A 16,401-nucleotide genomic window follows, 5' to 3' on the forward strand; every position below is an offset into this window, starting at 1 on the left:
TGAGGTTCAAAGTGAGCAGGGGGCACCCAGAGTTGAACTGGGGACCTCTTGATCTGCAGTCAAATGCTCTACCACTGAGCTATACCCCCACAATAAAAGCTATGCCAAAAAAGGGACCTCACCCCCTATCTTGGAGTACTACACATTAGGGGCATGCTATGTCACTTCGAGTTAGTAGATTTAAAAGGAATTCTGGTCTTTGGTTGAACTGAATTATTATGCAAATCTTTGAATATAAGTTGTCAGTGGAAAACGGGTACACCTGATTTTGTCTTATTCATGTAACTGGTCAGAGGCTTTCTTTCAAAAAACTCCTTGAAGTATGTAGTGCATTGGTTCAGTGGTCTGAAAGTCCGTCAACTGTGATTTGATACTGGAAATGCTCACGTTTCACAATGAGGGGGCATCCAGTGTTGAACTGGGGACTGCTTGACCTGCAGTCAAATGCTCTTTCACTGAGATTGAACCCAACATAGAAGATGCTCATGAAAATGGGTCCTCCCTGCCTATTGCAGCATTTCTGCAAAGGCTGAGACAACCTACCACACTTCAAATTGGGGGATTCAAAAAGACATGTAGTCTTTGTTTTCTTTAAATTTTATTTGAAATTGCGAATGTATAGATTGAGTGGCAAACATGTACACATGAATTTGTCTGAATGTGGAGTGGCTTGTTCTAATAATAAGTCTTTGAAGTGGTATATTGATTGAGGGAAATTTTACAATTTTAATGGAGATGTTAGCATTTTAATCCTGAGGTTCAAAGTGAGCAGGGGGCACCCAGAGTTGAACTGGGGACCTCTTGATCTGCACTCAAATGCTCTACCACTGAGCTATACCCCCACAATAAAAACCTTTGCCTAAAAAGGGACCTCACCCCCTATCTCAGAGTACTACACTTTAGGGGCATGCTATGTCACTTCGAGTTAGTAAATTTAAAAAGAATTCTGGTCTTTGGTTGAGCTGAATTATTATGCGAATCTTTTAATATAAGTTGTCAGTGGAAAGCGGGTACACCTGATTTTGTCTTATTCATGTAACTGGTCAGAGGCTTTCTTTCAAAAAACTCCTTGAAGTATGTAGTGCATTGGTTCAGTGGTCTGAAAATACGTCAACTGTGATTTGATACTGGAAATGCTCACGTTTCACAATGAGGGGGCATCCAGTGTTGAACTGGGGACTGCTTGACCTGCAGTCAAATGCTCTTTCACTGAGATTGAACCCAACATAGAAGATGCTCATGAAAATGGGTCCTCCCTGCCTATTGCAGCATTTCTGCAAAGGCTGAGACAACCTACCACACTTCAAATTGGGGGATTCAAAAAGACATGTAGTCTTTGTTTTCTTTAAATTTTATTTGAAATTGCGAATGTATAGATTGAGTGGCAAACATGTACACATGAATTTGTCTGAATGTGGAGTGGCTTGTTCTAATAATAAGTCTTTGAAGTGGTATATTGATTGAGGGAAATTTTACAATTTTAATGGAGATGTTAGCATTTTAATCCTGAGGTTTAAAGTGAGCAGGGGGCACCCAGAGTTGAACTGGGGACCTCTTGATCTGCAGTCAAATGCTCTACCACTGAGCTATACCACCACAACAAAACCTTTGCCTAAAAAGGGACCTCACCCCCTATCTTGGAGTACTACACATTAGGGGCATGCTATGTCACTTCGAGTTAGTAGATTTAAAAGGAATTCTGGTCTTTGGTTGAACTGAATTATTATGCAAATCTTTGAATATAAGTTGTCAGTGGAAAACGGGTACACCTGATTTTGTCTTATTCATGTAACTGGTCAGAGGCTTTCTTTCAAAAAACTCCTTGAAGTATGTAGTGCATTGGTTCAGTGGTCTGAAAGTCCGTCAACTGTGATTTGATACTGGAAATGCTCACGTTTCACAATGAGGGGGCATCCAGTGTTGAACTGGGGACTGCTTGACCTGCAGTCAAATGCTCTTTCACTGAGATTGAACCCAACATAGAAGATGCTCATGAAAATGGGTCCTCCCTGCCTATTGCAGCATTTCTGCAAAGGCTGAGACAACCTACCACACTTCAAATTGGGGGATTCAAAAAGACATGTAGTCTTTGTTTTCTTTAAATTTTATTTGAAATTGCGAATGTATAGATTGAGTGGCAAACATGTACACATGAATTTGTCTGAATGTGGAGTGGCTTGTTCTAATAATAAGTCTTTGAAGTGGTATATTGATTGAGGGAAATTTTACAATTTTAATGGAGATGTTAGCATTTTAATTCTGAGGTTCAAAGTGAGCAGGGGGCACCCAGAGTTGAACTGGGGACCTCTTGATCTGCACTCAAATGCTCTACCACTGAGCTATACCCCCACAATAAAAACCTTTGCCTAAAAAGGGACCTCACCCCCTATCTCAGAGTACTACACTCTAGGGGCATGCTATGTCACTTCGAGTTAGTAGATTTAAAAAGAATTCTGGTCTTTGGTTGAGCTGAATTATTATGCGAATCTTTTAATATAAGTTGTCAGTGGAAAGCGGGTACACCTGATTTTGTCTTATTCATGTAACTGGTCAGAGGCTTTCTTTCAAAAAACTCCTTGAAGTATGTAGTGCATTGGTTCAGTGGTCTGAAACTACGTCAACTGTGATTTGATGCTGGAAATGCTCACGTTTCACAATGAGGGGACACCCAGTGTTGAACTGGGGACCGCTTGACCTGCAGTCAAATGCTCTTTCACTGAGATTGAACCCAACATAGAAGATGCTCCTGAAAATGGGTCCTCCCTGCCTATTGAAGCATTTCTGCAAAACCTGAGTCAACCTACCACACTTCAAATTGGGGGATTCACAAAGACATGTAGTCTTTGTTTTCTTTAAATTTTATTTGAAATTGCGAATTAATAGATTGAATGGCAAACATGTACACATGTGTTTGATTTATTTGTCTGACTGTTGAGTGGCTAGTTCTAATAATAGGTCTTTGAAGTGGTGTATTGATTGAGGGAAATTTTACAATTTTAATTGAGATGTTAGCATTTTCATCCTGAGGTTTAAAGTGAGCAGGGGGCACCCAGAGTTGAACTGGGGACCTCTTGATCTGCAGTCAAATGCTCTACCACTGAGCTATACCCCCACAAAAAAAGCTATGCCAAAAAAGGGACCTCACCCCCTATCTTGGAGTACAGTGATCCCTTGATTATCGCGGGGGTTACGTTCCAAATAGAACCCGTGATAAGCAAAACCCGTGAAGTAGAAACCTTTATTTTTTTACAATTATTATACAATGAAATTCACTATTATACATTGAAAAGAAAGAACAAACCATTTAACAGGCTAAATCAATTGTTTTTTTAACAAATAAAAGTACTTTAGAAACGTTTTTTCAACAAATAACTTCTGTAGTGTGCTGTCAAATAATAATTTCAATCATCGATAAGAACAGAAGGCTTTAAATTTCGGAGATTAGCCCCGCCCACCGCGACCCGAGTGGATTAAACGGAGGAAAATTTAAAATGATTATGAAAAAAATAAAAAAGTACAGTGGGACAGATAGTGACACCGGTCTTCTTTTTCACTGCTCTTCATACTGAGCCGCTGCATCCTGTGCAGCGTTTTTTCCTTCTGAAGCCCGCGGTGCAGCTGCAGGTGTGTTTGTTCGGGAGAGGAACATAGTGATAAGCAGTTGTTGTCGCTCTTTTTTCTTCTTTGCTATAAGATCCTTATACACCGACATGCCCCCATCGATTATGTTGGAGAACTGTAATGAACGGCTCATCAAAGGGTCCCATTCTTGAGCTACTCGCTGAGTGACTTTTTAGCCAATCAGAATGCAGAACACAATGCACAATCCAAATCCGTGAAGTAGCGAAACCGTGAAAAGTAAACCGTGATATAGCAAGGGATCACTGTACTACACATTAGGGGCATGCTATGTCACTTCGAGTTAGTAGATTTAAAAGGAATTCTGGTCTTTGGTTGAACTGAATTATTATGCAAATCTTTGAATATAAGTTGTCAGTGGAAAGCGGGTACACCTGATTTTGTCTTATTCATGTAACTGGTCAGAGGCTTTCTTTCAAAAAACTCCTTAAAGTATGTAGTGCATTGGTTCAGTGGTCTGAAACTACGTCAACTGTGATTTGATGCTGGAAATGCTCACGTTTCACAATGAGGGGACACCCAGTGTTGAACTGGGGACCGCTTGACCTGCAGTCAAATGCTCTTTCACTGAGATTGAACCCAACATAGAAGATGCTCCTGAAAATGGGTCCTCCCTGCCTATTGAAGCATTTCTGCAAAACCTTAGTCAACCTAACACACTTCAAATTGGGGGATTCACAAAGACATGTAGTCTTTGTTTTCTTTAAATTTCATTTGAAATTGCGAATGTATAGATTGAATGGCAAACATGTACACATGTGTTTGATTTATTTGTCTGAATGTGGAGTGGCTTGTTCTAATAATAGGTCTTTGAAGTGGTTTTTTCTTTCATGGAAATTTTACAATTTTAATGGAGATGTTAGCATTTTAATCCTGAGGTTTAAAGTGAGCAGGGGGCACCCAGAGTTGAACTGGGGACCTCTTGATCTGCAGTCAAATGCTCTACCACTGAGCTATACCCCCACAATAAAAGCTATGCCAAAAAAGGGACCTCACCCCCTATCTTGGAGTACTACACATTAGGGGCATGCTATGTCACTTCGAGTTAGTAGATTTAAAAGGAATTCTGGTCTTTGGTTGAACTGAATTATTATGCAAATCTTTGAATATAAGTTGTCAGTGGAAAACGGGTACACCTGATTTTGTCTTATTCATGTAACTGGTCAGAGGCTTTCTTTCAAAAAACTCCTTGAAGTATGTAGTGCATTGGTTCAGTGGTCTGAAAGTCCGTCAACTGTGATTTGATACTGGAAATGCTCACGTTTCACAATGAGGGGGCATCCAGTGTTGAACTGGGGACTGCTTGACCTGCAGTCAAATGCTCTTTCACTGAGATTGAACCCAACATAGAAGATGCTCATGAAAATGGGTCCTCCCTGCCTATTGCAGCATTTCTGCAAAGGCTGAGACAACCTACCACACTTCAAATTGGGGGATTCAAAAAGACATGTAGTCTTTGTTTTCTTTAAATTTTATTTGAAATTGCGAATGTATAGATTGAGTGGCAAACATGTACACATGAATTTGTCTGAATGTGGAGTGGCTTGTTCTAATAATAAGTCTTTGAAGTGGTATATTGATTGAGGGAAATTTTACAATTTTAATGGAGATGTTAGCATTTTAATCCTGAGGTTCAAAGTGAGCAGGGGGCACCCAGAGTTGAACTGGGGACCTCTTGATCTGCAGTCAAATGCTCTACCACTGAGCTATACCCCCACAATAAAAGCTATGCCAAAAAAGGGACCTCACCCCCTATCTTGGAGTACTACACATTAGGGGCATGCTATGTCACTTCGAGTTAGTAGATTTAAAAGGAATTCTGGTCTTTGGTTGAACTGAATTATTATGCAAATCTTTGAATATAAGTTGTCAGTGGAAAACGGGTACACCTGATTTTGTCTTATTCATGTAACTGGTCAGAGGCTTTCTTTCAAAAAACTCCTTGAAGTATGTAGTGCATTGGTTCAGTGGTCTGAAAGTCCGTCAACTGTGATTTGATACTGGAAATGCTCACGTTTCACAATGAGGGGGCATCCAGTGTTGAACTGGGGACTGCTTGACCTGCAGTCAAATGCTCTTTCACTGAGATTGAACCCAACATAGAAGATGCTCATGAAAATGGGTCCTCCCTGCCTATTGCAGCATTTCTGCAAAGGCTGAGACAACCTACCACACTTCAAATTGGGGGATTCAAAAAGACATGTAGTCTTTGTTTTCTTTAAATTTTATTTGAAATTGCGAATGTATAGATTGAGTGGCAAACATGTACACATGAATTTGTCTGAATGTGGAGTGGCTTGTTCTAATAATAAGTCTTTGAAGTGGTATATTGATTGAGGGAAATTTTACAATTTTAATGGAGATGTTAGCATTTTAATCCTGAGGTTCAAAGTGAGCAGGGGGCACCCAGAGTTGAACTGGGGACCTCTTGATCTGCACTCAAATGCTCTACCACTGAGCTATACCCCCACAATAAAAACCTTTGCCTAAAAAGGGACCTCACCCCCTATCTCAGAGTACTACACTTTAGGGGCATGCTATGTCACTTCGAGTTAGTAAATTTAAAAAGAATTCTGGTCTTTGGTTGAGCTGAATTATTATGCGAATCTTTTAATATAAGTTGTCAGTGGAAAGCGGGTACACCTGATTTTGTCTTATTCATGTAACTGGTCAGAGGCTTTCTTTCAAAAAACTCCTTGAAGTATGTAGTGCATTGGTTCAGTGGTCTGAAAATACGTCAACTGTGATTTGATACTGGAAATGCTCACGTTTCACAATGAGGGGGCATCCAGTGTTGAACTGGGGACTGCTTGACCTGCAGTCAAATGCTCTTTCACTGAGATTGAACCCAACATAGAAGATGCTCATGAAAATGGGTCCTCCCTGCCTATTGCAGCATTTCTGCAAAGGCTGAGACAACCTACCACACTTCAAATTGGGGGATTCAAAAAGACATGTAGTCTTTGTTTTCTTTAAATTTTATTTGAAATTGCGAATGTATAGATTGAGTGGCAAACATGTACACATGAATTTGTCTGAATGTGGAGTGGCTTGTTCTAATAATAAGTCTTTGAAGTGGTATATTGATTGAGGGAAATTTTACAATTTTAATGGAGATGTTAGCATTTTAATCCTGAGGTTCAAAGTGAGCAGGGGGCACCCAGAGTTGAACTGGGGACCTCTTGATCTGCAGTCAAATGCTCTACCACTGAGCTATACCCCCACAATAAAAGCTATGCCAAAAAAGGGACCTCACCCCCTATCTTGGAGTACTACACATTAGGGGCATGCTATGTCACTTCGAGTTAGTAGATTTAAAAGGAATTCTGGTCTTTGGTTGAACTGAATTATTATGCAAATCTTTGAATATAAGTTGTCAGTGGAAAACGGGTACACCTGATTTTGTCTTATTCATGTAACTGGTCAGAGGCTTTCTTTCAAAAAACTCCTTGAAGTATGTAGTGCATTGGTTCAGTGGTCTGAAAGTCCGTCAACTGTGATTTGATACTGGAAATGCTCACGTTTCACAATGAGGGGGCATCCAGTGTTGAACTGGGGACTGCTTGACCTGCAGTCAAATGCTCTTTCACTGAGATTGAACCCAACATAGAAGATGCTCATGAAAATGGGTCCTCCCTGCCTATTGCAGCATTTCTGCAAAGGCTGAGACAACCTACCACACTTCAAATTGGGGGATTCAAAAAGACATGTAGTCTTTGTTTTCTTTAAATTTTATTTGAAATTGCGAATGTATAGATTGAGTGGCAAACATGTACACATGAATTTGTCTGAATGTGGAGTGGCTTGTTCTAATAATAAGTCTTTGAAGTGGTATATTGATTGAGGGAAATTTTACAGTTTTAATGGAGATGTTAGCATTTTAATCCTGAGGTTCAAAGTGAGCAGGGGGCACCCAGAGTTGAACTGGGGACCTCTTGATCTGCACTCAAATGCTCTACCACTGAGCTATACCCCCACAATAAAAACCTTTGCCTAAAAAGGGACCTCACCCCCTATCTCAGAGTACTACACTTTAGGGGCATGCTATGTCACTTCGAGTTAGTAAATTTAAAAAGAATTCTGGTCTTTGGTTGAGCTGAATTATTATGCGAATCTTTTAATATAAGTTGTCAGTGGAAAGCGGGTACACCTGATTTTGTCTTATTCATGTAACTGGTCAGAGGCTTTCTTTCAAAAAACTCCTTGAAGTATGTAGTGCATTGGTTCAGTGGTCTGAAAATACGTCAACTGTGATTTGATACTGGAAATGCTCACGTTTCACAATGAGGGGGCATCCAGTGTTGAACTGGGGACTGCTTGACCTGCAGTCAAATGCTCTTTCACTGAGATTGAACCCAACATAGAAGATGCTCATGAAAATGGGTCCTCCCTGCCTATTGCAGCATTTCTGCAAAGGCTGAGACAACCTACCACACTTCAAATTGGGGGATTCAAAAAGACATGTAGTCTTTGTTTTCTTTAAATTTTATTTGAAATTGCGAATGTATAGATTGAGTGGCAAACATGTACACATGAATTTGTCTGAATGTGGAGTGGCTTGTTCTAATAATAAGTCTTTGAAGTGGTATATTGATTGAGGGAAATTTTACAATTTTAATGGAGATGTTAGCATTTTAATCCTGAGGTTTAAAGTGAGCAGGGGGCACCCAGAGTTGAACTGGGGACCTCTTGATCTGCAGTCAAATGCTCTACCACTGAGCTATACCACCACAACAAAACCTTTGCCTAAAAAGGGACCTCACCCCCTATCTTGGAGTACTACACATTAGGGGCATGCTATGTCACTTCGAGTTAGTAGATTTAAAAGGAATTCTGGTCTTTGGTTGAACTGAATTATTATGCAAATCTTTGAATATAAGTTGTCAGTGGAAAACGGGTACACCTGATTTTGTCTTATTCATGTAACTGGTCAGAGGCTTTCTTTCAAAAAACTCCTTGAAGTATGTAGTGCATTGGTTCAGTGGTCTGAAAGTCCGTCAACTGTGATTTGATACTGGAAATGCTCACGTTTCACAATGAGGGGGCATCCAGTGTTGAACTGGGGACTGCTTGACCTGCAGTCAAATGCTCTTTCACTGAGATTGAACCCAACATAGAAGATGCTCATGAAAATGGGTCCTCCCTGCCTATTGCAGCATTTCTGCAAAGGCTGAGACAACCTACCACACTTCAAATTGGGGGATTCAAAAAGACATGTAGTCTTTGTTTTCTTTAAATTTCATTTGAAATTGTGAATTTATAGATTGAATGGCAAACATGTACACATGTGTTTGATTTATTTGTCTGAATGTGGACTGGCTTGTTCTAATAATAGGTCTTTGAAGTGGTTTTTTCTTTCATGGAAATTTTACAATTTTAATGGAGATGTTAGCATTTTAATCCTGAGGTTTAACGTGAGCAGGGGGCACCCAGAGTTGAACTGGGGACCTTTTGGTCTGCAGTCAAATGCTCTACCACTGAGCTATACCCCCACAAAAGAAGCTATGCCAAAAAAGGGACCTCACCCCCTATCTCGGAGTACTACACATTAGGGGCATGCTATGTCACTTCGAGTTAGTAGATTTAAAAAGAATTCTGGTCTTTGGTTGAGCTGAATTATTATACGAATCTTTGAATATAAGTTGTCAGTGGAAAGCGGGTACACCTGATTTTGTCTTATTCATGTAACTGGTCAGAGGCTTTCTTTCAAAAAACTCCTTGAAGTATGTAGTGCATTGGTTCAGTGGTCTGAAAATACGTCAACTGTGATTTGATGCTGGAAATGCTCACGTTTCACAATGAGGGGACACCCAGAGTCGAACTAAAAACCGCTTGACCTATAGTCAAATGCTCTTTCACTGAGATTGAACCCAACATAGAAGATGCTCATGAAAATGGGTCCTCCCTGCCTATTGCAGCATTTCTGCAAAGACTGAGACAACCAACCACACTTCAAATTGGGGGATTCAAAAAGAGATCTAGTCTTTGTTTTCCTTAAATTTTATTTGAAATTGCGAATTTATAGATTGAATGGCTAACATGTACACATGTGTTTGATTTATTTGTCTGAATGTGGAGTGGCTTGTTCTAATAAGTCTTTGAAGTGGTGTATTGATTGAGGGAAATTTTACAATTTTAATGGAGATGTTAGCATTTTAATCCTGGGGTTTAAAGTGAGCAGGGGGCACCCAGAGTTGAACTGGGGACCTCTTGATCTGCAGTCAAATGCTCTACCACTGAGCTATACCCCCAAAACAAAGACTTTGCCTAAAAAGGGACCTCACCCCCTATCTCGGAGTACTACACATTAGGGGCATGCTATGTCACTTCTAGTTAGTAGATTTAAAAAGAATTCTGGTCTTTGGTTGAGCTGAATTATTATGCGAATCTTTGAATATAAGTTGTCAGTGGAAAGCGGGTACACCTGATTTTGTCTTATTCATGTAACTGGTCAGAGGCTTTCTTTCAAAAAAACTCCTTGAAGTATGTAGTGCATTGATTCAGTGGTCTAAAAATACGTCAACTGTGATTTGATACTGGAAATGCTCACGTTTCACAATGAGGGGGCATCCAGTGTTGAACTGGGGACTGCTTGACCTGCAGTCAAATGCTCTTTCACTGAGATTGAACCCAACATAGAAGATGCTCATGAAAATGGGTCCTCCCTGCCTATTGCAGCATTTCTGCAAAGACTGAGACAACCTACCACACTTCAAATTGGGGAATTCAAAAAGACATCTAGTCTTTGTTTTCTTTAAATTTTATTTGAAATTGCGAATTAATAGATTGAATGGCAAACATGTACACATGAATTTGTCTGAATGTGGAGTGGCTTGTTCTAATAAGTCTTTGAAGTGGTGTATTGATTGAGGGAAATTTTACAATTTTAATGGAGATGTTAGCATTTTAATCTTGAGGTTTAAAGTGAGCAGGGGGCACCCAGAGTTAAACTGGGGACCTCTTGATCTGCAGTCAAATGCTCTACCACTGAGCTATACCCCCACAACAAAGACTTTGCCTAAAAAGGGACCTCACCCCCTATCTCGGAGTACTACACATTAGGGGCATGCTATGTCACTTCTAGTTAGTAGATTTAAAAAGAATTCTGGTCTTTGGTTGAGCTGAATTATTATGCGAATCTTTGAATATAAGTTGTCAGTGGAAAGCGGGTACACCTGATTTTGTCTTATTCATGTAACTGGTCAGAGGCTTTTTCAAAAAACTCCTTGAAGTATGTAGTGCATTGGTTCAGTGGTCTGAAAATACGTCAACTGTGATTTGATACTGGAAATGCTCTCGTTTCACAATGAGGGGGCACCCAGAGTTGAACTGGTGACCGCTTGACCTGCAGTCAAATGCTCTTTCACTGAGATTGAACCCAACATTGAAGATGCTCATGAAAATGGGTCCTCCCTGCCTATTGCAGCATTTCTGCAAAGCCTGAGACAACCTACCACCCTTCAAGTTGGTAGATTCAAAAAGACAACCTGTCTTTGTTTTTCTGAAATTGTTGTACTGTAGTGTCGGTGATTTGCTCATTTGGTCTGCTGTCGGAGTTCCGCAGGCTGCAGGGGTTACTGTCAGAGCTGGCATCACAGGGAATTAAATCAATCCCCTTTTCCTGCTTTGGTCAAAATAGTGTTTAGCACGGGTGTTTCTTTTTGCCTACGGGTCCTTTCATCTGGCTGTTATGGTGTTTCACCCTTAGTTATTTCTTCCTGTTGTGTTTACTTCTTTTTAGCACCATGAGTGTGGGAAAGGGAGAGGATGATGACACCTGTGCGATGTACAATGTTTAATGTGTCAAAATGAAAGTGCAGAGTACGTCTTATTACGTATCTCTTCCTTTATTGCAGTGTTTTTCAACCTTTTTTGAGCCACGGCACACTTTAACCTTGACAAAAATCCTGCGGCACACCAGCATCCCAAAAAAAAAAAAAAGCAGAAACTCATAGTCTGTATTGATCTACAGCCCCCCCCCCCCCCCCCCCCGCCACAATTTGTGATAAGATATAGAAAAAGATAGAAAAAGCAGGAAGTTGCAGATGTTTTTTCTAAAAGATGTAATAAAACTTAAGTTACATACAAACTGTATGTTCGTTTTGGTTTCAAGACATGTAACAAGGACGACTCATTGTACGCTGAGGCGCTGTCCCTTTAAGCCAATGCATCATGGGAGATGTAGTGTGAAAACTGCCAGAATTCGGCAGAAAAACTCGCGTCTCTGGGCTTCATGGTTTTGTTCACTTGTTCCACGGTCTGATACCGGATTCTGTGGAAAGCTACACCGCTAAAGACGAGCTTTAGCTGGTGTTTTTGTTGGAACTGAGTGAGTAATGAGCTAAATTGGAACAAGGAAGTGAATACTTTAAACACCTCTGATTGGTCAGACTGATGACATGTGATTAAGCCTTCAAGAATGATTGGTGGAGTCGTGAAGACAGTAAAAGCTGCGGGACTTTTCAGATAACAGTTATAGCTGCAGCTAAATCGCGTTAACGTCATTCTTATAAAAATGTCTTTAATAGAATCAAATAAACACAAAGAAAAAAGTATTTTATGATCGTTCATATTCCTAACTACTCAGTGTTTTATCAGGGCCTGTTTGGATGAACAAAGAGCTGATTTCCTGGAGATGGGAAATGTTTTTAGATCAATTAATGAGGGCAATTTCCCACAGCACACTTGACCATCTCCCACGGCACACTAGTGTGCCGCGGCACACTGGTTGAAAAACACTGCTTTATTGCAGCGTTGCTGCAGCCTGTGTCCGCCACATATAACATACCGGTTCGTGAGAATTTTGCCAGACATCAAACCGGTCCGTGGTGCAATAAAGGTTGGGGACCGCTGGTCTATTGTAGCCTTTCCATACAGCCTGAGAAATCTCAGTACAGAAAAGTCCAGTGCTAGAATTTGCTAACAGGGGCGTAGTTTTTATAAAGATACATAATGATGTTCAGGTCTTTCTGCACATCATTTACATAAAAGAACTAGATTTGATTAGACAGCATTTTTTGCAAAAAAGGGGATTTTACATCTGTCACCCAGAATAGAAGCTTTCACTTCTCTATTTTTTAAGTTTAAAAGAATCAGTTTCTTTCCCTCACAAAAGGAGCAACATGGACACTTGCATTGTTCTCCTCGGTGAGTTTTCCTAACTTGACCTATTTTTTAATCAAATTAAATGTATTTTTAGGTAATATTAATATAATTATTAATACTCTGTGCTTGATTATTATTATTTTTTAGTACTTGCTTTGCTGCCACAACTCGTGATGTGTAATGGTATGTCCCAAATCCTCTCACACTTCTGTGTGTTCTGTGTGCTGTGAAGCGTCAGTTATATAAACGCCACAGACCACAGTTTGTAGTGAAATTAACATTTACGTCATGAATAGAACCTGCTTTTGTTTTACTTCCTGATGATTGCTCTCTTGCTTTTCCTTCTCAGTTCCCATGGTCACATCATTTCGAGCTATCGTTGAGTTAGTCTCAGACAACTCCAGGATCTTCACTGGGGAGAGTCTGCACCTCAGATGCAGCATTCCCGATATCCATGGGTCCAACTGGAGTGTCGAGTGGTTCAGGGGTTCTGAGAAGCTGCCAGAGACCGGGGAGAACTTCAAGCTGTGGAATGCAAAAATAAAAGCGAGTGGAAAATTTTCTTGTCAAGGTGCAAGAAAGACCATGATAGGAATCATAAGAACTTTGCAAAGTGTACCTGTGGAGATTGAAGTGGATGGTAAGATTTGCTGGTTGTTTATTTTTGGAAAATATCATTTGTTTGATTCTTTTCTCCCAATCTCTGCTCAGGAGGTTGGGCCATCCTCAAACCCCCCTCTCGTTCCACTCTTGTTGGGGACACCTTAAAGCTGTCGTGTCGCCTCAGAGGTTTCCCTCCCATTCATGAGACAATCCTTTACAAAGATGGAATTGAAGTGATGAGACAAATCGGCCAAAACGTAAGCTTTTACTTAAGTAATGTGACCCTTGGGGATTCAGGGATGTACTCTTGCCGGGTCTCCTGGGATGTGAGAAGACGCACATACTCTGTGACCTCAGTTAACACACCAGTCCACATCTTAGGTGAGCTCATAAAGTGGCACTGATATCAATCGATCAACTGCATGAATGTCTATTAGCACTAAAATAAAATTTAAACCAGTTCTTGGCTAAAGCAACTACAGAGTGTGATGGCAAGTTCTTTCCAATTTATTCATTTTACTTTTGCTGTTTTTTTCTCAGAGGTTCTGTCACAGCCTTTGTTGGAGATCCATGCAGACATCAAATTGTACGGAGCCAAAAAGATGAAGCTCATCTGCCATGTTCTGTACAACGCCCGAGCTCCTGCCCCTCCGGTCCATTACTATTTCTATAAGAACAACGAACAACTGGGAATGGCCAAATCCAAAAACTACGACCTGGTAACAAAGGCTCTGGGGCAGTACAGCTGCAGAGTCAAGGTACCACAGCTGGATCTGGTGAGGCGGAGTAAACCCAGCAGTTTTGGAGACCTGCCAGGTAAAGTCAATATGAAGTTTTCTTGGTTTGGGAAAGAAGAGTTGTCCAGCAGTACAATATCTCACATCATCCTGTCTCTGACCCTAAAAGAATAGAGATGAGACTTCGGCATCATCATCCAAGATCCCAGCTGCCACCTGAGACCCCAATGACTTCTCAAGAACTTCTGCAATCAATTCTCAGCTCAAATCAGTACAGTGTAATCCACCTTTAGAGCCTACTCTGAATCCTTTGAAACCATCAAGTCCGTTTTCCAACGCAGCCTTATGTTTGATTGTCATACAGCTAAGGTCTCTCCAGATCAAATTATCTAAGGAGAATTTATACCACAACATAAAGATTTTAAGCTATTATTGCCGCCTTGGCTTTCTCACATTAGCAACTTTTATGAATGTTTTACTACCAAGTCTGGACTAGGGTTGGGCGATGTCCCCTAATTTGGCCGTTGACGATGTTTGCTGTCAACCATCGGGATGGACGATGACATCGTCGGGGGGGGGGGGGGGGGTATTTTTAAATTTTTCGTTTTTATATAACAGCTATTCGTTATTTTGCTTTTTTCATTTTATTTCCCAACTAATGGTTAATCCGCGATGATCCAGTATAAACTGAGGGAAGTGACTTTAAAAGTAACAAGCAAAATAGAAAAGAAGTGGTCCGCTCCCGCACTTAACTAGTGAAGTGGACCGGCGGAGGGCGGATTTACAGCTTTATGTTTGATGGGAAGGGGGGGGGGGGGGGTACATGAGCGGTATGTGTGGGAGATTTAAGACTGCGATCCGTCCCGCAGCTCTAGGGGTACGAGCTATCAAACTCAGAACCGGGTCTAAACGTGTGTCTGAGCACAGTTCGGATCGTCAGCACACACAGCGGTTTGAGCTTCAAAGCAGAAATGTCGCTCAGTCCTTAGAAAACATTCAATCAATCACGTGGATTTGTGTTTCCAGTCGTGTCCCGACTAAATAAAGGCTGATGTTATTCTTACACGTTTACGTGCAGCGCCACCCAAAGCTAATGTTGTTAGCCCGTGTTAGCATACTGCTAATCCTGGCTACGTTCAGAAAAAGCACTGACCACACGGATTAAAATTCAAATGATGAGCGAACAGGTGTTTCATAATAACCGTAACATTATTAAAAGCACGTTTAGAAGATCGTCTCGTATTTTACCGAGCTGACATGTCAATGTATATAGCTGCTCGCCGCTGTTATCGTTTTGTATTGAATTGTTACCTTCAATAAAGTTTGGAAAAAAAGCCGCTCGGCGGAAGTTGTATCCTCTTCCGGTTTTCAAACTGCGCATGTGCGAATACTGCGCGTGTGCGAATGATTTATTCCGACCGAAATTGTGACCTTAGTGAACGTTTTTATATTCTGAAAACATTTTTCTGGGCCCATGTACACGGTTGGATTCTAATCCGACCATTGATCCCATCAGGATATTTTGTACATGTAACCGCGGCTTATGGTGTCGACGCGCAACGTGGCGGGGGCGTGGCATCACGATGGTGGTCTCTCCATCGGGATGTCAGTCACCCATCACGATGGACGATGATATCGTCCATCGGCACAACCCTAGTCTGGACTAACGAAGTCTGAAAAAGCCTGAAAGCAACTCTCACTATTGTATTGATAAATAAAGCATGGAGTCAGTTAAATGAACCACTGGACTTTATTGTCAGTGACAACAATTCATTTACACAGTTTTTTTTGAACAGGAATACTCATTATGTATTAGAAACATGAATACCATAACATGACACAGGATAATATAGACCATTTCTCCACTGCCGAAAGCTACACTTATTATAACAAGATTTACAACAGTAACAATATTACAACAGTAGCGATAGTTCACAGTGACATTCTCTGGAAATTCGACAAATTTGTTGTTTCACTGCCGCATCACTTCCTCTTACTGGTGACCAGATAAGGTTTGAGCAAGAAAAAGGAAAACAAGACCCAGAAGAACAAGTTAAAGAATGAAAGAAGCTTTTTATTCACATGGAAGAACTTCTCACTGTGTTGTATTTTGCCTTTTTTTTTGTTAATTCCATAAATTTCTTTCTACATTTATGTGTTTATTTTGGATTCTGTCTTTATAACTTTTGTACGGTACTGTAAATCATCCCAAACTTAGGTTTTCTTTAACTAATTAAGCCAATTAACCAAACTAATTAAAAAGACTAAATTCTGCTTTGTCACCTATTTTCAAATAAAGTTTACAAAGTTTTTTCGT

The 16,401-nt window shown here is 40.5% G+C and overlaps 1 protein-coding gene and 14 non-coding genes across 15 annotated transcripts; 1 reads left to right on the forward strand and 14 right to left on the reverse strand.

Annotated features, from left to right (window-relative positions):
* Positions 1 to 17: 17 nt before the first annotated feature.
* trnac-gca (transfer RNA cysteine (anticodon GCA)) lies at positions 18 to 89 on the reverse strand. Its single transcript has one exon. It is a non-coding gene; the product is annotated as a tRNA-Cys (tRNA).
* Positions 90 to 770: 681 nt separating this feature from the next.
* On the reverse strand, positions 771 to 842 carry trnac-gca (transfer RNA cysteine (anticodon GCA)). The gene has a single exon. It is a non-coding gene; the product is annotated as a tRNA-Cys (tRNA).
* A 682-nt stretch (positions 843 to 1,524) lies between these two features.
* trnac-gca (transfer RNA cysteine (anticodon GCA)) lies at positions 1,525 to 1,596 on the reverse strand. The gene has a single exon. It is a non-coding gene; the product is annotated as a tRNA-Cys (tRNA).
* A 681-nt stretch (positions 1,597 to 2,277) lies between these two features.
* Positions 2,278 to 2,349, reverse strand: trnac-gca (transfer RNA cysteine (anticodon GCA)). Its single transcript has one exon. It is a non-coding gene; the product is annotated as a tRNA-Cys (tRNA).
* A 691-nt stretch (positions 2,350 to 3,040) lies between these two features.
* trnac-gca (transfer RNA cysteine (anticodon GCA)) lies at positions 3,041 to 3,112 on the reverse strand. Its single transcript has one exon. It is a non-coding gene; the product is annotated as a tRNA-Cys (tRNA).
* Positions 3,113 to 4,530: 1,418 nt separating this feature from the next.
* trnac-gca (transfer RNA cysteine (anticodon GCA)) lies at positions 4,531 to 4,602 on the reverse strand. The gene has a single exon. It is a non-coding gene; the product is annotated as a tRNA-Cys (tRNA).
* Positions 4,603 to 5,283: 681 nt separating this feature from the next.
* Positions 5,284 to 5,355, reverse strand: trnac-gca (transfer RNA cysteine (anticodon GCA)). Its single transcript has one exon. It is a non-coding gene; the product is annotated as a tRNA-Cys (tRNA).
* A 681-nt stretch (positions 5,356 to 6,036) lies between these two features.
* On the reverse strand, positions 6,037 to 6,108 carry trnac-gca (transfer RNA cysteine (anticodon GCA)). The gene has a single exon. It is a non-coding gene; the product is annotated as a tRNA-Cys (tRNA).
* A 682-nt stretch (positions 6,109 to 6,790) lies between these two features.
* On the reverse strand, positions 6,791 to 6,862 carry trnac-gca (transfer RNA cysteine (anticodon GCA)). Its single transcript has one exon. It is a non-coding gene; the product is annotated as a tRNA-Cys (tRNA).
* A 681-nt stretch (positions 6,863 to 7,543) lies between these two features.
* On the reverse strand, positions 7,544 to 7,615 carry trnac-gca (transfer RNA cysteine (anticodon GCA)). The gene has a single exon. It is a non-coding gene; the product is annotated as a tRNA-Cys (tRNA).
* A 682-nt stretch (positions 7,616 to 8,297) lies between these two features.
* trnac-gca (transfer RNA cysteine (anticodon GCA)) lies at positions 8,298 to 8,369 on the reverse strand. Its single transcript has one exon. It is a non-coding gene; the product is annotated as a tRNA-Cys (tRNA).
* A 690-nt stretch (positions 8,370 to 9,059) lies between these two features.
* trnac-gca (transfer RNA cysteine (anticodon GCA)) lies at positions 9,060 to 9,131 on the reverse strand. The gene has a single exon. It is a non-coding gene; the product is annotated as a tRNA-Cys (tRNA).
* A 687-nt stretch (positions 9,132 to 9,818) lies between these two features.
* trnac-gca (transfer RNA cysteine (anticodon GCA)) lies at positions 9,819 to 9,890 on the reverse strand. The gene has a single exon. It is a non-coding gene; the product is annotated as a tRNA-Cys (tRNA).
* A 679-nt stretch (positions 9,891 to 10,569) lies between these two features.
* Positions 10,570 to 10,641, reverse strand: trnac-gca (transfer RNA cysteine (anticodon GCA)). Its single transcript has one exon. It is a non-coding gene; the product is annotated as a tRNA-Cys (tRNA).
* Positions 10,642 to 11,790: 1,149 nt separating this feature from the next.
* LOC101158714 (high affinity immunoglobulin epsilon receptor subunit alpha) lies at positions 11,791 to 16,395 on the forward strand. Its single transcript, XM_011482503.4, has 6 exons — positions 11,791 to 12,786; positions 12,892 to 12,927; positions 13,094 to 13,384; positions 13,456 to 13,728; positions 13,888 to 14,163; positions 14,254 to 16,395. Exons 1-6 carry the CDS (start codon positions 12,762 to 12,764, stop codon positions 14,256 to 14,258), a joined length of 906 nt encoding a protein of 301 aa, XP_011480805.1. The 5' UTR covers positions 11,791 to 12,761; the 3' UTR covers positions 14,259 to 16,395.
* The last annotated feature ends 6 nt before the right edge of the window (positions 16,396 to 16,401 follow it).

Source organism: Oryzias latipes, chromosome 13 (assembly GCF_053564925.1).
Source record: "Oryzias latipes strain Hd-rR chromosome 13, Olatipes_Hd-rR_3.1".
Lineage (NCBI taxonomy): Eukaryota > Metazoa > Chordata > Actinopteri > Beloniformes > Adrianichthyidae > Oryzias > Oryzias latipes.